Below are 25,158 nucleotides of genomic sequence, written 5' to 3' on the forward strand. Positions count from 1 at the left end.
TCTGAGCACTGCTAATATGCTAACCTACACTCAATACTGTGTCTGAATGCATCTTGTGTAGACAGCCCTAACATGCTGTTTTCACTGGGTGAGCTGTGTAGACAAGATGTTAGTGTGTGTGATGGCACCTTGGCTATGAGTCAAAAAAACTTTTAGCTTCTGTATCCTAAACAAAGCCTTACAGAGAGCAGGCAGAGCAGCAGGCAGAGTAGCAGACAGTACCTCATTAACACTGATGCCCTGTTTCTTCATGTAGTCCCTGTCGTTGATGTGCCCGCCCTCAACAAACTCCATGGTCAGGATCCTCTTTGTGCTCAGGTGCCAGTGAATGATGGGGACCTGTTGAGAGAGAGGGAGATGGATTGAGAAAGTCCATCTTTTCTTTACTAAATTTCATTCCCCTGTGCAGCTGTCTTACAGGTGTACATTAGATTGTATGATTCAGTTCTAATATCTGGTTCTATTTTGGATCCATTTAGTGGATCAAATGGATAAGTAATTGAAAGGGATTGGAATTTGATTAACAGGCTGGTTACTAGGTATTGATTTGATATAATGCCATTGAACCCCAACCTCATTAGACCAAATAAACTGTTAAAAAAAAAAAAGGATACACATATACTGCTCAAAAAAAATTCCTTCTTGCATCTATGGATGTGCTATCCTGGAGGAGCTGGACTACCTGTGCAACCTGACTGGGCTGCAGGTATGGCCTCATGCTACCAGTAGTGACAAGGACACTAAGAGAACTCAAACCTAGAGAAGAATCAGTCAGGAAGGATAAGGAGAGAGCTGTGGCTCTGTGGCTGCCACACGCTGCCACAGTCTGTGGCTGCCACACGCAAAACCATTCCCTTTTGGGGGTTGTATTGCTTTTGCCTCTCCATTTCACCTGCTGTCACTTTCATCTGCACCAAAGCAGGTGTAATTCAGTCACAATCACTTATGCTAAATGGACAGATTGATTTCCCTGAAGTTTAACTGACTTACTGTGTTATATTGTGATGATTAAGTGTTCCGTTAATTTTTTTGAGCAGTATATTAATAGAAAGGCAAGCAACAAGAAATTTAATGTGTGTCTTTCAATAAAAATGTTCACACACAACTATGCTCAATGATGACTTAATGACTGATTATCAGTTATTAATTGAAAATTGAAAATGTAAATGTAGTGAAGGGGGTTTGAATCGATATGTCTGCAGCCTGGGGAGGAGCCTGTCAGATACCGTGAGTCTTGCCCCTCATCACACTTCTGTTAAAGTGGGCCTCAAACAATCTTCCTCTCTCTCTGGGACTCTGGGTTAGTTTTTATCCACAACTCTCAGATAAGTATGTATATGGGTGTGTGTGAGCCCATGTATTACTCATGTTGTGAGGACATAAATCTGTTTCACATTACAATTTGGCAGACATTTTTATCCAAAGCGACGTATATATGAATTCACACCCTGTGGGTGCATCAGAGGAGTTTTGGGGTTCAGTATCTTGCCCAAGGATACTTCGGCATGCGGACTGCCGAGGCCAGGGATCGAACCACCGACCTCCTGACTAGTGGACGACTGCTCTGCCTCCTGAGCCACAGCCGCGAGATAGCATCTGGATTATCATACATTTAAGACTGCCTTTTGGTATAAAACTAAGACTTTCATATTCCAGTTTGACCTTTGTATTTGGTCTTCCTTTATGGTTTCACTGTTAACTATAATAACTATTGTTCATCGTGTCTCCATCACTAGGACATACAGTCACAAGCAAATTCAAATTACTTGAATTTCACAGTGTCACCATTTGCTAATGAATTCTAAACAAATAAACAAACCTTTTGATAGAATTGTATTTCATATATTAACTCATAAGATAATATAACCCATAAGAATATCTCTCTCTCTTGATCACAGCACCTGATTGAATTGGTAAAAGACAGCTGATCTGATTTCTACATGCTCATTCTAGATGGTGATCATTTAATAAGTAAAGATGAAAAAGGGTACATCTTTACTTACTAAATGTAATGCTGATTGATGGAATAATACAAAAGCACAAGAAAATTTAAGGTCATTAAATCTTTAAAAAAAAAAAAGTAAAAGAAAATGCTTTTTTTTTTTTTGTCAGTACAAAGCAGCAGTTATGGTCCGTCAAAACTTTGAAAATCTGACTTTTTACTTATTATGTTAATTTTAAACTTCACTTGAGTTTTACTGCATGTACTGGAAGGCATGTGCACACAATTACTTTTCATTCTGCCATGTTTTATGTCTCTGTATCACATGCCAATATATACAGTGAAAAAATGCGGAATAAAAAGAAACAAATGACAGAAAAGAACACAAACCCAAAAACATTTTTGCTCTCTGTGCTGGAACAACAAAAAGGCTAATACACATCCACCAGAGCTAGGAAAAGTTCTCAAACCAGCTTACAGTATTAAGAAAAAGGACATGAGTAAATTCTGTCTAGCTAAGGAATTATAAGCGTTCTGCTAACCCCCAGAATTTAGGAAGAGTTAGCAGGCAGTACAGAAGGCGCTGTCACACACAGTGGAAAAGTCTGACCTCTATTAAATGTATTTCATACCATTTTAAATGCTAGAGCCTTAAATTTAACAAGACCATGCAGGATTATTATCTGCTGCTTACTAGCATGTATGCACACATGGGACCAACAGGATGAAAACTAAATCACATTGTAAATCCCATAGGTCTGTTGTTGAGAATGCCAAGTGGAAAAAGTTACATCTTACCTTGAGAAAGGGGAAGTAGGCCAACATTTTGGCCACCCTCTCAGCATTGTGTCCCTCATTAAGGAAGTCCAGCTCCAGTGGCATGTTCTTCTTAGCCTCCTCCACCAACCACATGAAGGCAAAGTCCGGGAAGAGCCAGTGGACCGCCCTTAACATAACCTTCAAATTACAAATCAAAATCAACCTCACTTTCAAGTACAATAAGACAGCCAAGAATATATAAAGCGAAATTCTGTCAACGGCAGAAACATGCCAGTATAAGGGCAGCTGATGAGATTCTGAGCGGTCTTTCCTGGGTCAGTCAGGTCTGAGGCTGTTAGACAGATATACAATATACAGATGATTAAAACCATCTATCAGTTATGTTCGGTTCTGGCCTGCTTCTATCAGCAACAACAATATAAATATATTTTACTACCTGTGGAAGAGGCACTCTCAAATTGCACACATCTGGATCAGTTTATCAGTCATGGTTAGTACCACCCAGCCTGTGAAAGCAGCTGTAGAAAGCCATCTGTTGCTCCGCAGGAGGTTTGTCAAATCTGATGTTGTCTTCAGGGTTAACTGAAGTCTGTGCTTAGAGCGACCACAATTCAACAAAAGCCCTCTTTATTCCAGATCTACATGTTTTTAAAATTTCCATTTTAAAACTCAACATCTACCATGGTGGCTCCCAACTACAGTTCTACCCTGATCTGTCTGCGGAGATCCTGCGAAGGCGGTGAGAGTTTGACGCCGCGTGGAAAGCGCTGGCCCGTCATAATAAGGACCGTGGTTTTGCCGACCCAGCCCATCTCCAGTGTCTCCATGAAGGGTAAATTCGCCTTTTTGACACCCCTGAGTCTGCTGTTGCCTTCCTGGAAACTCTTGAATGAGGTAATTTCTTCATCTGTAAAGTTACCAGTCATAATGGAGAAAGACGGTCTTAATGTACACTGAGCCCCCACTGAACACTGTGCACTTTTTTGTGACTACCTCATGGACTTTGAGAGAATATACAACGGATCTGATTTAATTTGTAGCTCTCTCCCTTGGAAATCAGGTGATTTTAGTTTCTTTTCCTTCCCCCCCCCCCTCGCCTTTTCGTCTTTTATGACACAGAATGCACAAAAACTGATAATTTTGCATTGCACTCAGCTCGATCTTACACTCTACTACAGTGTTTCTTCTTTTTCATGATGTTTTACGAATATAGCGCTTGCATTTATAATTTAGCTTTAATAGTTCATATGCCCTTGTATCAAACTTGTGTGTAGTCTGTATTTAAGGTAAATCTTGCACAAATGTTCCGGTTCAAGCACAATTCAGGAACCCATCATTCTGAGGTGTTTCTCAGTGGTGTTCATTATTCAGCCTGGAATATGGACACTGTTTCGCTGTTAGTTGTTACTGTGATCAATCTGCTAAATTAGGATTTGGACTATGCTTAGAATGCCCAGTGACTTCTTTTGGGGTAGTTTTTTCCTGTCATTTGGGGACAGGATAGGGGAGAGCAAGCGCTGCTGTTGAAACTTTTTGTGTTTTATTTTCCTTTTGTTAAACAACTGGAATCTAGGTTTTTTCTTTATACAATTTCTTGCACCCTGATTACTTTTTCTCCACTCAGCACCTGTTATTCAGCTATCTTCCAGCTTTGTAGCTCTCATGTCTGGTTCACTTAAACTCAATATGTCCAGGGGTTGGGCCATGCAATCAAAAGGAAGAAGATTTTAAGATATTTGAGAAAGTGAAAATTTTGGGGTGCCCCTATAGCTCAGCTGGTAGGGTGTGCACCCCATGCGACTCCCACCTGTGGCTCATTTGCTGCGTGTCGTCCCCTCTCTCTCTGCCCCCTTTCCTATCGCAGCTTCAACTTTCTCTTTTTTTGGCCTTTCACTAAAAAGGCCAAAATAATAATAATAATAAAAAAAATCAAATCTGATATAGCATTACTCCAGGAAACTAGGCTGACATAGAACATCTGAAACTTAAGAGAGACTGGGTAGGCAAAGTTTATTTCTCCCATTCAAGGCACAGCCATCCTCATAAATAAGAACCTTCCTTTCATTTTGGAACATGAAGAAAAGAATTCAGAGGGTAGATTAATTTTGATTAGGGGTTTGATTCTTGAACAACATATAACTATTCTCAATATTTATGCCCCGAACAATGATTCACCCCAGTTTATGTCACAAATGATTTTGATGTTTAACCACCATTGCAATGGCCTGGGCTTTTTAGCTGGCGATTTTAATTGTATAATGAATGCCTCTCTGGATAAATCCTCCTCTGCAAACATATCTAACCCGAGATCATCTGATGTTCTCAAAAATGTATGCAGTTTATGCATTTATGCAGTATTTAACATTCCCAGAACTCCCACTTGGAGATTAAACATGTCATTTTTGAATAGCGACTCTTTTTGTACCTTTGTCCGGAACAACGGATCACAATTCTGGCTCGATAATAAAGGTTCTCCCCTGCCACAATCTGGGACGCAGCTAAGGCCACTTTACGTGGACACCTTATTTCTTACAGCTCTCATCAGAAAAAAGCCTTAGAAGAAAATAGAAAAAACCTTGAAAAATAAGTGACCAGGCTGGAGCAATTACATAAACAATTGCCCACACCAGCAAACTTAAAGGCACTAGTGGCTGCTAAGACTAAACTATGCTGAATGGGAAGTGTCCAGGCTCAGATGGGTTTCCATTGGAATTTTCAAAAAACTCTGGCCAGAGATCCACCCAATTTTTAAGCCCGCCATTAACGGTATCCTAAGAGATGGCATCCCCACCTCCTGGAGATGCGTTTCAGTGTTTCCTCTATATTCATTTAGGACTGGCGGGCCGCCATTCCTAATTCCTAGCTTCCGCTCCTTCAAATGTCTTTCTTTTTTTTTCTTTTTTTTTTTTTTTATTGTCGCAAATACACCACCGTGGCATGTCTCCAGCTTCACAGCAGAGTCTGATGTTAATTACTCGCGAGAGCGTGGCCTTGAAAGTGACATCACGTCAAGCACCCAGGCACCAGGTCAGAGAGTCAGAGGAGTGTCGTCTTGGAAAATAGAGCAGTGACTTAGGGAGAAAAGGTAGACGTATTAGCTTAAGATAACTCATAATAGATTTTACAAGTTAAATAGACATTGGCAAAATATTGATGGCCAGCTAACGTTACGTAACATATCGGTAGCTTAAGTTAATTGGGCCCAGTGCCTACTCAGTGTCACTAACGTGAGTAAACTAAATGATAGCATCAAACTAATATCTACACGCCATGATGTAACGGCTGACTGCATTTTCAGATGAGCTTGTTCAAATATGTCTCTAAGAAGAGAAAGACAGCTGGTGAAGATGACGCTAGTCAGGTATCATTAGCCTTTTACTGACTCATAAATCATGATGGTTAGGTAAAAAATTGTGTCCACACTTGCAATCAGATGTGATGTGAGTGTAAATTATCTAATGTTAACGTTTTATGTAATCGTATAAGACAAATAACATCAGACAGGGAGGAGCAGTGGAACAAAGTGAAGGAGAGCAGAGTACAGCAGGGGGAGAACCAAGTGAAGGAGCAGGAGAGCAAAGTAATGGTGCAGCCTCTGAGCCTTAGAGCTCTTTTATAAAAAACCTAGAAAAATTAATTGTTCTGAGCCTGGGTGCAAACTTTACAACTGATTCTACAGCCCCATCAAGAAATTATTATTTATTGTTTTTGTTTTTATTTATTTAATGTTATTGTTTTATTTATTTATTTTTATTTTTACATTCAGCCTTTAAAAAGCAATTTTCAACTGGCCATTCAATAAATAGGTTGTAAAAGTAAAATCTGCAGTCAAGTGTCATTTGTTTACGGTGCCACGGCTCCGGAGAGCCTACCCCCGCTGCTGAAAAAAATCCTAGAGGAAACACTGCGCTTCTATTAGCTTACTGTTAAAAAATGATAAAAACCCTCTGGATTGTTCATCATTCAGGCCTATTAGTCTCCTCAATGTGGACTACAAAATTGGTGCAAAAGTACTGGCTTGGAGACTGGAAAACATCCTCCCAAAAAAAATAAACCTAGATCAGGCAGGGTTTGTGAAATCAAGATATGGCACAGACAATATACGCCGCACTCTTAATGTTGTTCAGTATCTTAACACCCATAAAACCCCAGCACTTATAGTCTCCCTTGATTCTAAAAAGGCCTTTGACTGAGTGCATTGGCCTTTCTTATTTTTGGTACTAGAAAAATTCAGTCTAGGCTTCAACTTCAACTTCATTAATATGATTAAAACCTTCTATTCCAACCCAATAGCCACAGTTAATACAAAAGGCCTGATGTCTGACGGTTTCTCGTTGCACAGGGGCTGCAGACGGGGTGCCCCGTCACTTTTACGATCAAGATGGCGCCGCGGACGGCTGCCTCGGTGTGTTGGTGCGCGTTGTTTTGTTTTGTTTTGTGTTTTAACTCTGTTTTTTGTGACGGTACCCGGAGCTCTTTCACCAGAGAAGAGCTCATGAACATCAGGGGAGCAACACCAGAGGATTTATTTCCTAAATTTCTGCTCCCAACAGTGGAAATTTTGGACATACTGGTCAAAGGTGTGCTCACCCTTGCTCACGCAGTGAAACGCCGGAGGAGAGGAAAACGAGCCGGCGCGCTCGTGCGCCTTCGCCAGCGCGGACTACGCACAGCGTTACCGGGAATATTTCTCTCTAACGTGCGTTCACTGCCCAACAAACTGGAGGAATTACAACTGCTGTTGGGTAAAAACAGGGACTTTTCTTCATCTGCGGTTTTGTGCTTCATCAAGACGTGGCTCTGTGGATTAATACCGGACTCTGCGCTGCAGCTGGCTGGCTTCCAACTCCACCGCGCGGACAGAGACACGGAACTTTCCGGCAAAACTAAAGGTGGAGGAATCTGTTTCTACATCAACAGTGGTTGGTGCAAGGACGTGACAGTGATCCAGCAGCACTGTTCTCCTGACCTGGAATCTTTCACCATTAACTGTAAGCCTTTTTATTCACCCCGTGAGTTCGCTTCATTCATTCTGGTCGGCGTTTACATCCCGCCGCAAGCCAACGTGCAGGACGCACAGCGTATGCTCGCGGACCAGATACTGTGTGTGGAGCGGACCAACCCGGACTCCTTAGTTATTGTCCTTGGCGACTTTAACAAAGGTAACCTCACCCACGAACTCCCTAAATACAGACAGTTTATCAAATGCCCGACCAGAGAGGAGAACATTCTGGATCACTGTTACACCACCGTCAGGGATGCTTATCACGCCGTCCCCCGTGCTGCACTGGGCCACTCTGACCACGTCATGGTGCACCTGATTCCTGCGTACAGGCAGAAACTAAAGCTCTGCAAACCTGTAGTGAGGACATCAAGGAAGTGGACCAGCGAGGCTGTGGAGGATCTCCAGGCGTGTTTGGACTCTACTGACTGGGATGTGTTCAGGACTGCTACCAACAGTCTGGATGAGTACACAGAGACTGTGACGTCCTACATCAGCTTCTGTGAGGACTGCTGTGTTCCATCACGCACCAGGGTGAGTTACAACAATGACAAACCCTGGTTCACAGCCCAACTCAGGCAGCTAAGGTTGGCAAAGGAAGAGACCTTCAGGAGTGGGGACAAATACAGATACAAAGAGTCGAAGTACAAGTTTAGCAAGGCGGTGAAAGAGGCTAAACGGCTGTACTCTGAGAAGCTCCAACACCAATTCTCAGCTAACGACTCTGCGTCTGTCTGGAAAGGGCTCAGGCAGATCACTAACTTCAAGCCTAAAGCCCCCCACTCCATCAACGATCGACGCCTAGCCAACGACCTGAACCAGTTCTACTGCCGCTTTGAAAGACAAAGGGACAGTCCAGCAACCATTCCCCACGACACCTCTGAACAGCTCCAGCTCCAGTCACCTCCACCAATGCCCACCTTAAAGGCCCCCCCCTCCCCCTCCCCACCCACCTCAGTGACGACTCTTTCCATCCATGAAAGGGATGTCAACAGACTCTTCAGGAGACAGAACCCCCGGAAAGCAGCTGGACCGGATTCTATCTCCCCATCTGCCTTGAAGCACTGCGCTGATCAGCTGTCCCCAGTGTTCACAGACATTTTTAACACCTCACTGGAGACATGTCACGTGCCAGCCTGCTTCAAGTCTTCAGCCATCATCCCTGTTCCCAAGAAGCCAAGGACCACAGGACTTAATGACTTCAGACCCGTCGCCCTGACCTCTGTGGTCATGAAGTCCTTTGAGCGCCTTGTGCTCTCACACATCAGAGACATCACTGACCCTCTCCTGGACCCCCTGCAGTTTGCCTACAGAGCCAACAGGTCTGTAGACGATGCAGTCAACTTGGCCCTCCACTTCATCCTCCAGCACCTGGACTCCGCAGGAACCTACGCTAGGATCCTGTTTGTGGATTTCAGTTCTGCCTTCAACACCATCGTCCCAACTCTGCTTCAGGAGAAGCTCTCCCAGCTGAGCGTGCCTGACTCCACCTGCAGGTGGATCACAGACTTCCTGTCTGACAGGAAACAGTGCGTGAAGCTGGGGAAACACCTCTCCGACGCTAAGACCATCAGCACCGGATCCCCCCAGGGCTGTGTTCTTTCTCCTCTGCTCTTCTCCCTGTACACGAACAGCTGCACCTCCAGTCACCAGTCTGTCAAGCTCCTGAAGTTTGCGGACGACACCACCCTCATCGGACTCATCTCTGATGGCGACGAGTCCGCCTACAGGTGGGAGGTTGACCATCTGGTGACCTGGTGCAATCAGAACAACCTGGAGCTAAATGCTCTAAAGACAGTGGAGATGGTTGTGGACTACAGGAAGAACTCAGCCTCACCAGCCCCCATCACCCTCTGTGACTCCACTATTGACACTGTGGAGTCTTTCCGCTTCCTGGGAACTATCATCTCCCAGGACCTCAAGTGGGAGCCGAACATCAGCTCCCTCATCAGGAAAGCACAGCAGAGGATGTACTTCCTACGGCAGCTGAAGAAATTCAGCCTGCCAAAGACAATGATGGTGCACTTCTACACAGCCATCATCGAGTCCATCCTCACCTCCTCCATCACCATCTGGTACGCTGCTGCCACCGCCAAGGACAAGGGCAGACTGCAGCGTGTCATTCGGTCTGCAGAGAAGGTGATTGGCTGCAATCTACCATCTCTTCAGGACCTGTACGCCTCCAGGACCCTGAGGCGTGCAGAAAAGATTGTGGCTGATCCCTCTCACCCCGGACACAAACTCTTTGAGCCACTCCCCTCTGGCAGGAGGCTGCGGTCCATCAGGACCAAAACCTCACGCCACAAGAACAGTTTTTTCCCGTCTGCTGTCAGCCTTACCAACAAGGCCCGGAACCCCCCCTGACACTCTTCACATTCCACCTCGGACTCATTCTGTCACATTGAGTGATATAAATATAACTCTATGCGTTACATTAACGCTCAACTTGGACTTCTTTCTGAAAAACAGAACTGTGTTTCTAACAATAACAGACTTGTGTATATATATTTAAATTGTTATTTTTTATGCTCTTATTTTAGTAGATGTGTCATATTTTAGTAGATGTGTCATGCACCAATTTCACCAGAAAAAATTCCTCGTATGTGTAAAAGCATTCTTGGCAATAAAGCTTTTTCTGATTCTGATTCTGATTCTGATTATTGTTCATATTATTCAAAGTCATCAGAACTAACCCTGATATATCTACAATTAGGATAGGTGAAGAATATCACATAATTTCCTTATTTGCAGACGATGTTCTCCTATATCTGAATAACCCTGAGAAATCAATTCCGGCAGTTCTGGAATCCATAGCCACATTCAGTGCCGTATCAGGTTATAAAATTAACCTGGGGAAGTCCGTCGCTACGCCCTTCAACATCCCCCAGGATGTGTCAATACAATCTCCTTTTCAGGTGTCGAAGAAGGGTTTCAAATATTTAGGTATCTTTGTCACTCCTGATTTAAACAATCTGTTTGAAACTAATTATTCCCCCTTAATTCAAAAAGTTAAGAATGATCTGACAAAATGAGCCACCCTACCAACTTCTCTCCTTGGGAGAATCAGCACTATAAAAAATATTCTTCCTCTGTTGAACTATGTATTTCAAAATCTCCCATGCTATTTGACCCCTACATTTTTTAAGTCGCTGAACTCTCATATCTCTCGCTATATTTGGAATAATAAACACCAAAGAGTGAAGTTCTCTATACTTATAAACACCAAAGAGTGAAGTTCTCTATACTTACAAAGCCAAAGGAGTTGGGAGGCTTGTCCCTGCCCAATCTACAACTATATTATTGGTCAGCACAACTCAGAATGATGTCAGATTGGTTTATGAACAGGAAAGACTGCTCATGGTTGGGTCTTGAATCTCTATCTTGTTATCCCAGAAGGCTTAATTCCCTTCATTTTAATAATAATATAGATCAGTTAAATCATCTCAAGAACAACATAATTGTTTATAACACACTACTAGTTTGGCGAGATGTGAAGAAATACCTAAATATTTCCTGTCATCTCTCTCCAGTCTCCCCTGGCTCTGAATCCGGATTTACCAGCACAGATTAGGAGTATTGGTTTAATGGAGTGGACATCTAAGGGCCTGTCAAACTTCACGGACCTGTTGGTTTCTGACTCTATTAAGTCATTTGAGCACGTCAGGGCTGATTTTGATATTCCCTATAAAGATTTTTATAAGTATCTCCAAATTCGTCACTTTATACGATCTCTCTTGAGGACAGGCGGGATCTCCATGGGACTGTCAGAGCTGGAAAACACCATAGTTTTGGCCAAATCTCCCAAAGGACTGATTTCCAAGATTCATGCTTTATTACTTTACTCTGATTCTTGAGGCGATGACTCTCTGAAGCTCTTATGGGAGCACGATTTGGAGGCGACGTTTAGTCCTGTAGACTGGGACAAAATCTGCAGCGGGGTTTTCCCTAAATGTACTTATATATATATATATATATATATATATATACATACACACACACACACACACACACACACACACACACACACACGTATACGTGTGTGTGTGTGTGTGTGTGTGTGTATATATTGGGGAGGGACTTTTTTGTTGTTCTGTATGATTTGTTTGTTGTTTTTTCTATTGTTCGTGCTCATAAAATGGAAAAATCAATAAAAAAGATTTTTAAAAAATCCATATTAAAAAATCTAAATTTTTCAGGTCTATTCTGCAACAATTCTGTGTTCAAATGAAAATAAACAGTTTTTGCTTGCTATAATCACACCTCCTCTTCATACTGGCCTCTCAGACATGAATGAGAGGAATGATTGGTACATATGGGTATGTGAATTTTGATTTAAGACAAATTGGAAAAAATGAGAAGTTATTTTTTTTTTATTATTATTTAATTTATTTATTCATTAAGACAACAAGACAAAAATTGAGGACGACAAGAACAGTAAGAACAGTAAATACGGGCCAGTAAACTGAATGAAGGGAATAACACAACAGGGTTATGTTGGCTGTCATGTGTGTGTCTGTGTGTCTGTGTCTGAAATGAGATTTGAAATTCTGCACTGCTGTAACAATATTTTCCACAATTTTATACTATATTTTTGGACTGATTAGTCCATCATTGGGTTCAGGACCTTTATAAGCCAGGCCCTTTTATAGTGGGATTAATAATGGGATTGATCCCTTAAAAAACTGTTCATATACTCTAAGGAGGGGCCTGGTTTGTTAGGGATTGACAGTGAATTCATTTACATGAAAAAAAAAAAAAATGAGGAAACGAGGAAAAAGTGACCCAGTCTTCATCCCCCCATGCCAGCCAAGTGCCCTGAATGGAGCTCTAGCCACCTGGGACAGGGCAGAGCACGGTTCTGACAGTTCTTATACCATCATGATTTTATTGTGGCAGAGGAGTATTAGAGAGAGAAACAAACAAACAATTAAGAAATAAAAAAATTAACAGAAAAAAAGCATCTGGGAGTGAATACATAAAAAGAAGTAAAGTTTACAGAAATATTACTGTTACCATGAACAACAAGAAAACCAAGATTAAGATTGAGATTAAAGATTTAGGGAAAGTCTGATGAGGTGCCTGTCTCACACAGATCTGCTGCAACATGACCAAATGTGCATTTTTACTTTTCAAGTCTATTTCTTCTATTTCAAATGCAATGCAGTGATTGTGTTTGGCTCTGGCCACAGCCAAAACAGAGGCGACTGACACTGAAGATTATGCCTGAACACATCCCGTGTTGACACAGACAGAGGACTAACGCTGCTCCTGCTTTGCTACCGTGCTGCCCACACTATACTATGGACAACATTTCTATTAATTTGAGACAGTATTATTGAACTGACATATCAGCCCATTGGGATGTCTATATTTGGATGTCATGTATTTTCCTGCTCCTAAATTTTGATAAAACCGAGAGACTGATCATTGACCAAAATAAGGTCAATGATCAGATAAGCACCAGTTTGATTAAGTAACAGTCAGTGTTACATTTGATCCTACCCACTCTATTGATCACATTAAAGAAATCACCTTTTCTGCCTTTTGTACCTTTGGAGCATTCCACAGGTACACAGGTTTATTGCTGAAAGGTGACAGTATCATCATTGGGTATGAAAGAGGCATCCACCAAAGTTTCAGTCATTCACAAGCAAGGATACAGTGAGGTTCACCACTTTGTGAACACATGATTGTATAAAGGATATTACTACATGGGCTCTGGAACACATCATAAAACCTCTGTCTCTAAACACAGTTTGTTTGCAAATGATTGCATTCTGTTTTTATTTATGTTTTACACAGTGTCTCAACTTCTTTGGAATAGTCACTCCAGCTAAATGTTTGTCTTCTCTGTCCATGGCTGATGTAGAAACCTTGTTCACACTTTTTGATTCATCCAGACTTGATTACTATGAAGTTTTGCTGTCAATCCTGCCGCATGCTTATTTCAAAGTAGTTTACAGATAGACTCACCTCCATCATCACTATGTCCTTGTAGCTCTGTCTCTGTACTTTGGGGTGTTGGACTTTGACAGCCACTGTCGTCCCATCATGCAGCACTGCCTTGTGGACCTGGGCTAAGGAGGCTGCACCCTGAGGCTTCTCCTCAAAGGAGACAAATAACTCTGACAGCTGCAGGAGAGAAATATGAATTAGAAGATCAGAGGGGAAGCGAGGGACAGAGAATGATAAAGAAGACGGGCGTGAAAGGGGTGTGGAGTTGGGAGTGGGAGAGAAGTGTTAATCATCAATCTCATCAACTCCATTTACAAGCTATTATTAGACAGTATACAGCTGAAGGAGGCTAAAGAAATTACAGACACGGGTGTACATGTAGGTATCAATGTGATTTATTCTCTCAATTTTACTGGAAAAGTATAGATTTGTTGTATTGCATTGTGTCATGGCAATAATACCAAATCAACTGAAATGAGGTAAAGTGATGTGCAATGATGTAATGAGGATGGTTGGTGTGAATCTCAGGCAGAGCAGGTCAGAAAGTATTGAGAAAGAGTCTAACACATTGTTCTTTTGGATCTTGTCATGGGATCTGGTGACAAAAACAAAATAATAAAACAATGAAAGCCTTATCTGTTAAACATATTGACCATTCTAAACAATCAATTGTCCTAAACTCTAATGCTCTTTTATAATGCAGAGTTTGTAGACAACTATGTTGAAACCTCTTATCATCAGAAACCTCACCAAATGCAGTGTACTGACACCTACATGCTGAATTTATGTATCATTTTGACTTTCAGGAACATTCTAATTGAATTGAATATAGAGAAAAAAACACAGAAAAAGACCAGGCACAGATCATAAGGACTGTATGCTGTTTTTAAAGAACTGCTTTAATGACATCAGTCTCAGTACTGACAACCAAGACAACCAGAGGCTTTGATGTTGCTACCGTACAGATACTGGTTCACTGCCTTTTGATATACTCTGCCCTCCCACAAATCTTTTATCACAGGACTGACCATTTAGCACCCAGTGTGCCCTTGGAGCAGAGGTAGTCCCTCATTAGCTTCCTCTCATTTCTGTGGACACACAGAACACACACAAAAATTAGTGTGTGGGTTTGAAGGTTAAATAGGCTTCCCAAGGGACCTGGAGTCATTACAACAGACTTATCAAATGCTTTGGAACCTCCACACTCCCCTGAGGCTTCCCTGCCTTACGGATGCAAACCTGTTAACTGAACAAGAGAAGCAAGAGGCAGTGTGCAGCATAAAGAACACAGCTTCTGCTTAGGCACAAACACCTTTAAGTACATGAAGTAGTTGGTGTTATTCTCATCACCAAAATGCCGTGCCAGGGCTTTCACCACACAACCTGCACAAGGGGCTCATTATTAAACATTAATGCACTACACCTCCAAAGATGCCAGAAGAACGACAGGGAGCATGGAAGCAATGCTGCAAAGGTGACTCATAGTTTTGGACTGTGTAGCAATCTCAAATGTCCACCTTTTACCACTAAAATAAAACCTAACCCACTATGAAGACAAGAGCAGATCAAACCCAGAAGAAGTTTGAACTGTTACCACCACCAGCATCGTATGAGAATGTCACACTGAGTGGGTTCAGTCCTGGAGTGACAAATAAAACTGTCGATCAGATAGTTCCACTTATTATCAATGTCGCCATCTTGCTCAAAGAAGAACAAAAGAGGGAGAACCCATATGAAGTGGACAAAAGTGGGTGTTATGCTGAAGATTTGCTCCGTCCAGGCTACACAAATCTAGCCCAATTTTGAGATGATTTTGTTGTGGCTGACAATTGGGTTGTCTATACTGGTGCTGTGCGACATGCTAAACGACCTGACGTGCATCATCTGGGATGCCCCACGACACCCCATGACACCCCGACAAAAAGACTAGCATGTCAGAATTTTTTTGTCATAACCCACCGTACATCTCCCATGACATGTTCCTAAGCGCTTACCAATCAGGTATTCTCTCCAGAGCACCATCAGTTAACCATGGCAAAGAGGAGGAGGGATGATGAGGTTGCTGTTGTCAGATGGGACAGCAAAAGACAGGAAAAGTTCATTGAGCTGTGGCAACAGTACCCATGCCTATTCGATGTTTCCTCCAGGGAGTACCATGACCAAGTCAAAAAAGACAAATGTCGGCAAGAAATAGCGGAAACACTTCATCAGCTAGGCGACTAGGTGGCTGTGCTGCCATAACATTATCCCTGGTGCTAAATTGCTAAATGCAGGGATATGCTTGTCATTACCAATTCCAGATCTAACGTTAAGGTAGCCTGTTTCATGCAGCCAGCACAGCTTAGCCTGCTCCTTGCAGAATAAATAACTGGAAATAAAATGACTATATGTGAAACTCATTGTACCTGTCGTAATTGTTATCTGTGTGCTGCCTACATTTAAAAATAATGGCCAAATGGGCTGACGTTTACACAACCTCCTGCAATGGCTTTTAATGTTCATCATCTCTGCCCCCCCTGAGAAGAGCTCCCAGGCTCAAATACCTGGTTCTGGGGAAGATTGGATGGGGAAGGACCTGCCAAAGCACCAGACACAGCTCTGGGTGTCTCCACTTGGTTTTTGTTGTTATTCTTATTTAATAAATCCAAAATTAGCAAGTAATGAACGTTGACATATTTTCTCTACTTGATGCGTACTGAGTTTGTAGTTTTTATCAGGGTGTAACCATGTCAAAGCAGTCAAAAATCCATTGCTTTTTAGGTTATACAGCATGTAAGCTTAGGTCTTCTATACTACACAACATTTGGAACCTGTACTAGCCAGAAAAAAATGACAGCACAGTTCATATGAGTTGTTCTTGTAATGTAATCAGGTTAATTTCTGAAGCCCTCATAAACTAACTACTTTATCATTGGAGGAGCTCCTGTCCATCACCATATGAAGGGTTTGTATTCATTCAGTTGAATGAAAAGCCAAAATGTGTACAGCTTGGTGTTTACATGTGTCTTTGGAGATATCATGCAATAAATGGCAAATATTTGATCCCATGCAGTAGACACTGGTTTATATATCTACTTGGTTATATTGACAAAACAGTTCCCAGGGAATTTGCACGTTCAAGCAAATGCAATTTGCATTTTTTGTTCAACGTGGTCAATATATCTGCCAATGGTCAAATAAGAAGGATTCTTGCTATTTTCACTCAGCAGTGTCATGTCTGCATTGTTCAATAAAGAACTGGGGGATTCCCCTGCAGTTTGTAGCTAGTAATACATAAAAAGAGGCTAATTTGTACATGATGTTGGCCCATCAGGTAGAGTCTGTATATGAGCCCCGTAGAAGATGCCATCGGATGATAAATTATGCAAGCCGCATGGGATCCTGTATGGGAACAGCTTATTTATTCATTATGCAAATAGGCTAAATGGAATGAAATTGTCTGCACCCACCAATGTCTACCCACTATGGTAATGAGCATCCACTGGGATCTGACATGCAAAGAATGCTCTTTTGAAAGGGTTAAGGAAATGTGAAATTTCTCAGGTGGGTTACAAATCTGAGAAATTAAACAATTGGATTATTTTTGATCCAAATGTTTAAAAAAGAAGGTTGGCAGTGACAGTCCAACCCCTTTGTCATGCTTTCAGTGTGCACAGTTCCAGTTTTATCACCATTGCCTATAGAATAAGGTACAAACACAGCCCTACCACTCAGTGACTGCGTATGTTAATCTCAGCTGTGAAGTTAATAAACATGGTAATGTAAGCATGTGGGACACCCTCCCAGAGGGCAGACCCGCAGTGACATACGTTCCCCGAAATGAGTTATGTCACAAATAAAATGGCCCCTCAGGCCTCATAGTTGGATAGCAACACATCAGGGTCTATGTGAACATGGCAAGGTGGCCATTTTGGCTGCTGGCAGCAGGTCGCAATCCCAATTGAATGAAGCAACACCAATCTTTACAACACAGAAGAGAAGAAATGAGAGATTACTGAGGAGTTTCCACTTTAAAAATTCTAACATCCCCTTCTTCATGTAAGAGGCTCTAGGTCTGGTAATTGAGGGGGAATCTGTGTACGCAGACTGTAAATTCTCAGTTTCATTTAACTCAACTGCATAAGGAACTAGGCCTATTCTGAAGATTCTACAGACAGACCTTTACTCACAATTTCTGCTGTTTTACACATATTTCATGATATTTTATCAATAGGCCTATTTTTTTTATGTTATCCTGTTTTGATTTGCTGTTGATGCAAATAATGCCATACTCAGTTTTCTGTTTATCTTCTCTGAAATACTGTTTTCATCTACTAACTATTTCCAATCTTACATTTAAACCACATGCATTAAAACCACATTCATCAGGGGACCGGGTTGCTGTTCCTAGAGCTATAATCTATATTTAACATTCTGATCATTTACAATCAACAACAATAAAAAATGTATTTCAAAATAGAAAACATTAAAATAACATATTGTAGCATATTCATGGCACAATAAAGTAACAGTTGATGTGGTTGACCCATCCACCCCTCAATGATGAAAAATGTAAGAAATAGCTCCAATATATCATCAAAGGGAGCCAAACAATAACGTTTGGGGATTTGACTGTGATTTGCCAGAGGGTATACATTATTCCCGTTTAGCTCCTAGCTGTGGCACAGTGGCCCGATTAGTTATATTTAAATTAATACTTCTCGTTGGAGGCCAGCTGGTTTCAGCTGTTACTAGAAAGGCTTCTCAGAGTTCCAAGTTGTTGACAAAGATGGTGCACAAAGATTCGCGAAAAAGTTTGAAAAACATAAAGAGTCAATTATAAAATCCCATTGCCCACAAATATGAATAAAGCAAGACTTATAATTTGAGCAGAATAGTCCAGTCTGACCTCTGTGGTTACAAAACATAACACCATTAGCAGAATGGTTCCTTCCTGATTGTCCACAGATGTCCCTACACTCGTGCCACTCTGTCTTGACAAGACCCAAGTAAGTACCGATGATGCACTGTTTTCTTTTGTTATGGCTCAGTGCCAACTAAGTGTAATATTCAGCCTGGAAACAGATTCTGTTTGATAAAACAACATATTGCACAAGCTGTCCTTTCAGCAGTTTTGCTGTGGAGGGGAAATGACAGCCAGGACTAAGACAAGGCTCTCCAAATCCACGCACAGTGGGAATACATATGTCACCACAAATGGTGCTGAAAAGAGCACGGCACCACACATGCTTCTATACTCACTACTTGTATCTGAGATTATCCAACAGATGAGAGAATACATACACGTTAAAAATAAAGCACATGTAGAAATGATGCTGAAGCTGCTCCCCTGACTCCACAGCAGCCTGGCACTGCTCATCAGTGTCACTTCTTCTCCTGCCACTCCAAAAGAGAGGAGGCCTGATTCATTCTGCTGTCGCCTTTGGAGGCAGAGGAGCTATATTACTGTCTTTTCAGGGATAATGACGTGCCATACAGATACAGGAAGAAATCAAACTGAATGCACACCTAAACTTTAAAAATGGTTTTAAATTATAGGAGAGCAATTTGAAGTTGCTATGACTGCTGCTTATACTCATCTTATTAGCACATTCCACTGGTTTCTAATTGTTTTACCAGATATTATTTATTATTTTGTAAGCTTTTCAGATTATTTATGCTTTCTATTACGACCTAACTTCTTTTCCCAAGAATTGTCGCAGTGTTTAACATTTCAGTATGTGTTTTGTATATCCTTATCACGATCTTCCCTGTTACATTGTAGCCACGGCTTGTCCGGTTGCTGTGTGTTGGCAAAAAAATACCTATTTGCTGTGGGAATTTGGCTAAACTGCTATTCTATTATTGTATATTTCTCTCATCATCAACAAATCCCATGAAAAGATGCAAGATGCATAATGAATTGAGGCTACTAACAAGTATTAGTTTGAGTCTTTTCATGGCATTTACTGCCAATAAAAAAAAATATGGAATAGCACAAGGCTTATACTTTATCCTTTTTCTCAGAGTTGTTGAGAAGTGCTTAAATCCTAAATATTAGTGCTGCCTTTCATTTGTTAAGATGTTAGATAGAAGCATACCTGTCAGCATTGGGATTAGAAAATAAGGGATGTTTTCCAGAGCCTGGCCCTGATCCAGACACCCCTTACATTTAGACGACAGTAAACACAGTGAATCCCAAAATCAGCTAATGCTATACATACTGTCACCTGCTATACTGGAGGGGAACATAGCAAACACATCAAATAGGCAGTTATGCATCCTGTCAACATTAGAGCCAACCTTTTTTTTCTTTCTTTTTTTTTTTTTTTCTTTTTTAAAGTTAAAAATACAGGACATTTATGTCACAGGGTGTGTGTGCCTGTGGTTGGGTTGTGGGTCTGTACCTTCCACCGCTCCCAACCCTGCACCCCTTTTGTTGTTAACAAGTGCACCGCCTGCCTGATTTGCGGTGATTAGCTGCACCTGTCCACAAAACGGCAGCGACTGCGATTGGCGCACAGGGGGGGTTACTTTTTCACTTAAGTGACACAGGTGTGCCGGATTCTAAAAGAAACAGAAGAGTCAGGCTAGGGGGACGACGGGCAGCCACGGAGCCAGGAGGAAGTGATCAGAGGCGAGGGAGACGGAGCTGAACGGCGGCTAGGAAAGGACACAGCGGCAACGCACTTCAGGTAGAGGGACTAGCGTGTTACCGCTCGGTGGGCCGGAGAGATCCGTACGACAGGAGCCGAAGGAGCAACGGGCGCGCGCGCGCGCGCGCGAGAGAGAGAGGGAAGGAGAGAGAGAGAGAGAGAGAGAGAGAGAGAGAGAGAGAGAGAGAGAGAGAGAGGCATGCTTCACGGTGTGCCCCCCCCCGCCCCCTCTTTGGGGGGAGAAACACTATGACTGCACCTCGGAATTTGTTTATTGGATGAACACACTGTTAGGAGTCATGTAGGCTCCTCCCTGGACCTTGAACTCCTAGTGGCTGGCGAAGTGTGTTGGTTTTTTTTTTATTTTTGAGACTTTAGTCCTGGACTATTTTAGCAAACATTTCATGTCTCTTACATAAACTTACTCTGCATGCTGATTGACAGACTGCTCCCCAGTAGAACTATGAAGAGAACAGTTAGGGGTTTCAACCCTGTTACATTTACAGGGAATTTTTAAATGGGAGGACAGTGGGAGAGAAGGGTACAATACTAAAGAATCGCTGGGGGGGAAAAAATGGAGGGTTGACAGGTCTGCATGAGTGAATCTAATCTAAATGTCTGGAAGCTGCAGTGTGATGACCATCTCTGATCATCTAAGTGAGAGCTATTTATTTTTCCATTTTATTATGAAAGTGCGCCGTATCAGATATCTGATATGGAGAATCACAAGCTGCTGGCGGACAGAACAGCAGAACAGCTGTACACTGACCTAAACGGCATATCAGAGAATTTAAATTACACAATGACATGACATCACAACAATCAATTCTGGTCTGAATGACCAAGGAGATGGTGATTGATTTCAGAAGGAACAGGATGACCACACAACCACTGTGTACTCTGGGGGAGAATGTCGCAGTGGTGGAGGATTACAAATACCGTGGGGTGCACCTTGACAACAGACTGAACTGGAAAACTAACATCAACACTGTCTACAAGAAAGGGATGAGCAGACTCTATTTCTTGAGGAGGTTCAGATCATTCAACATATGCAGCAAGATGTTGGAGATCTTCTACCAGTCTCTTGTTGCCAGTGAACTCTTCTTTGCTGCATTGTGCTGGGGGAGCAGCATTGGAGCCAGACTATTTAGCCAATATAACAATTTGCCAGTTACACAGACAATAGGCAATGTATCAATACATAAAACTGATTTAATTATTAAATCATCAACTGATTTAGTGAATTAGAAGTTTTATTTCACTAACGAAATGTAGCCACTTTGTCATGCCTCTTGGCATCTCATACAGATGTACAAGGTACCTTTTAGCGCCTGTATGAGACGCATCAGGCTTTCCACTAACTCCAATGTAAAGCCTTCCGCAGCAATATTAGACATCCAGAGCAACTGCTCCGGCCATCCAACTCATTCTCATTCCAGCAACACACAATGCCATCCTGCCAAAAAGCCTTTCTAACACGTGAGTAATGTTCTAAAATGGCTGGATTAGGTTTAGGCGCCAAAACTACTTGGCTAGATTTAGGCATCAAAAGTACTTGGTTAGGTATAGGAAAAGATCATTCATGCCTGGTTTCACACAGGACATGAACCCTGGTCTCCTGGGTCAAAGTCATGTGTTTGTTTGACCTGTCTATCCACCCCACCCTCCTCCATTTCTGGCTTTTCTTGCTCTTTTAGTCTAATGTTGCCAAAAATGGGTTCATGGAGTTACCTGAAAGTCCAATGAATCTCATACAGATGCTGAAGGTTACTTTTTGTGTCTGTATGAGGCACCACATTTGGTTTCCCGACTTGCTAAAAGGACATTGCAATGTTAATAAGTCATCACCTTAACCAAAAGATGCGCTGCAGATGAAAGTAGAAAAGATGGAAACTATAAGTGTTTTACGTAAAACAGTGGTCCCCAACCACTGGGCCAGACGGAGAGACTGAACAAAAAATATATAATTGATCATCTGAAAGAAGTTTTATTTTGAAAATCAGGTGCATCCGCCTGTGCCTCTGTGCACATGTCAAACAGCTCATCTCAGTCACGTGATACGGTAGTAAAAAAGTAAGCCCACAAGCTACCAAAAATGAGTAAAAAACAAACATCTTTGGAGAGCTTCTTCGGAAAGGGTCCGTCAAAACATTTATGTGGCAGAACTAGACTTTTATACAAGGGGTGGCCATAGGGTGGGCAAGCATCAGGAGGTCCACTATATTGCTTAAAAAAGGAAAATACAGTTATACAGTTATTTGAGTGAAAACCACCTTTAAATCATGGGATAGTAGCCAAATTCATCTAGGAATTAGTGAAGTAATATTTGATGAGTAACTGTGCAAAAGTACATGCTAAAAAAATGAACCTGAGCAGCTTTACAGATGTTTTAACACACGTACGTCCAGGCGCTCATTTGGGCACATCTGGGCAGAGTACTGTTATCTCATCCAAGCATACAGAGAACCTCCTCTGTTGAAAACACTTTTCCAGCCTTTTTTCTGCTTGCTGTTGTGCTTATCTCTGATGAAATGCAAATAAAGTAACTGTGCAGTTACACCGGTCAATATCTCAGCAACCCATGGGTCAATTTTGATGATCGACACCTCTATTGACCAGTCAGAGTCAAGAGAATCGGAGGGCATGACCACCATATTCATATAATTCACCATAGAAACACCAATGACGATCCAGAAGGAAGTAACCAGAGATAGTATATCGCATGAAGAGCACTCCTTCCACTCTAGAAACCCCCTCCTCTTTATGTAAACGACAAGGGGCCTCATTTATAAAACATTGCGTAGAATCCATACTAAGGCTGAATCCCATTTCTCTTTTCTACCCCTACCCCTTAGCCCTACCCCTTGTCCCTTGCCCCTTGAAACCTAGTGCCAAGGGGTAGGGCCGAAAGTCAACCCCTCCGAATTGGGACACCCCTTCGACAATCGCGTACGTCATCAGTAGTCGCCGCTGCCTCTTACGTAGGCAGATGCGACAAGTGTTTGCCGGAGATCTCGAGGAATCATGCCGTCTGCTGCTGTGGTAATCTCTGTTGCGTGGGCTATTGGGATCTTTTTACGGTTGTCTGCTGCTAGTCGGAGGAATGAAAGAAGAGACGCCTTCGACGCCTGGGAATGCTGGTGGATCGTTGAGAGATTTTCATCAGGGCTGCCCACAGAGCACCGCTAGTGGCATTCAGCCTGGCAACGGTAACCACGTAACTGAAGCCTCGGCTACTATCGATTTTTTCGGGGGATTTTTTACGAGGAAAATGACCACTACACATTGAAACAACGTTAAAATAGACAATAAAGTGGATTTCGTACATTTTAAAACTTTATTCATGGAGAAAATACTTACATTTGTGGACTTCTTTAGTTGCGGAAGCAGCCATCTTGCCGGTCTTGCAAGGCATTCTGGGAAATCTGTCGTACCCCTCCGTTTGGAGTGTGCCTCGGAAAAATCTCCATTTGGAGGGGTACATAGCCCTACCACTTCCCCCTACCCCTCCGTCATAATGGGAATTGGGACACCCCTACCCCTCCACGTGAACGCGCAAAACGGAGGGGTAGGGCCAAGGGGGAGGGCCAAGGGGTGAAATGGGATTCAGCCTAAAAGTGTGCGTACGCCCAAAAGCTGAAAATGGCGTATGCCAAAAAATATTCGGATTTATAAAACCGTGCGTACTCACACCTGCACGCAATTTTCCCTTTATAAATCACACTCCACCTGGAAGATTGCGCAGGTGGATTCACCTCACATCCCGCCCCCGACACACCCACATTTTACCATGAATGGTCAATGCAAAGTACCTCATGAATGGCTTTGCATATAAATATGCCTGCTGATCAATGGCATTTTACGTTCGATCATGGCAGAGAAAAGAAAAAGAAATTTTACGGAGACTGAAATCGAGGTGCTTGTGGGTGAGGTGGAGGCCAGAAAGGATATTTTGTTTGGTGGTCACAGTAGTGGCGTCACGAATACAAAAAAAAAAATGAGCGGCAGCACGTCGTCACCGCAGTGAATAGTTCCAGTGCCACAGCGTGATCTGTGGCAGAAATTACAGATCCCTACACTACTGTGCGTCAGGATGAATGAGTCATGTGCTGACCCAGGCCACCGTGCCACTACATTCGTCAATATCATGTCCGAGGTACAAATAATTTGTACATTGAGTGAATGCACATTTTTTCGATTCACATAAGCAAATTCGTTTTCACTCTGAGTCCTTATAGCAATGTGAGTGCAGTCAATTGCGTCGATTATATTTGGGAAACCGGACATTGCTGCAAATTGCCTTTTAATGTTGGCCTGTTCACCCACAGTGTAAGGAAACCTGATTTATCGACGGGTCATTTTTATAATGCCATCCAAAACGGCTGGCATTATGGCGCTGAGGGATGGCTGCGATATCCCAGACCATAAGGACATAATTTAACTGAATTATATCATACCCAAAAGGGGCTTTAGACAGACAATGTAACATTATATAATATTAATCATATCAAACACTTACCTGTCGGCTAATTCCCACTGAAAGGAGCCAGTCGCCAGAAACCCCAGAGTGGTCAGCACCTGGATATGCGCCGGGATGGCACGGTTCCGGCGAGTGGGTCTGTCTAACACTGGGCCCAGTTCAGCACATAGATCCAAGAGCACCGCTCTAGGGAATCTAAATCGGCTTATTAGCCAGTCATCATCATGGGCCAGGGAATCTCCGTGGTCCCTAAAACTTCTCTCCATCCTGATCCTACCATTTGCGTGATCTTCCAGCAGTGCCAGCGCATCCATTGTGCAGCATTACGCACGAGTGTCACCGCACTATTTATATGCTTACTCAG

At 42.4% G+C, this 25,158-nt stretch overlaps 2 protein-coding genes across 2 annotated transcripts in view; both read right to left on the minus strand.

Annotated features, from left to right (window-relative positions):
- The window catches only part of adck1 (aarF domain containing kinase 1), a 115,064-nt gene that overhangs the window by 38,368 nt on the left and 51,538 nt on the right, over window positions 1-25,158 (minus strand). Inside the window, exons 5-7 of the mRNA XM_076749220.1 lie at window positions 13,698-13,856; window positions 2,741-2,899; window positions 223-339 (exon numbers count right to left, since the gene is read on the minus strand). Coding sequence (XP_076605335.1) covers window positions 223-339; window positions 2,741-2,899; window positions 13,698-13,856 — 435 coding nt within the window. The remainder of the gene's footprint in view (window positions 1-222; window positions 340-2,740; window positions 2,900-13,697; window positions 13,857-25,158) is intronic.
- Window positions 1-25,158, minus strand: part of slirp (SRA stem-loop interacting RNA binding protein) — a 111,449-nt gene that overhangs the window by 20,109 nt on the left and 66,182 nt on the right. The gene's annotated exons all lie outside the window — the stretch shown is intronic.

The sequence above is a fragment of the Chaetodon auriga genome, chromosome 14, assembly GCF_051107435.1.
Source record: "Chaetodon auriga isolate fChaAug3 chromosome 14, fChaAug3.hap1, whole genome shotgun sequence".
NCBI lineage: Eukaryota > Metazoa > Chordata > Actinopteri > Chaetodontiformes > Chaetodontidae > Chaetodon > Chaetodon auriga.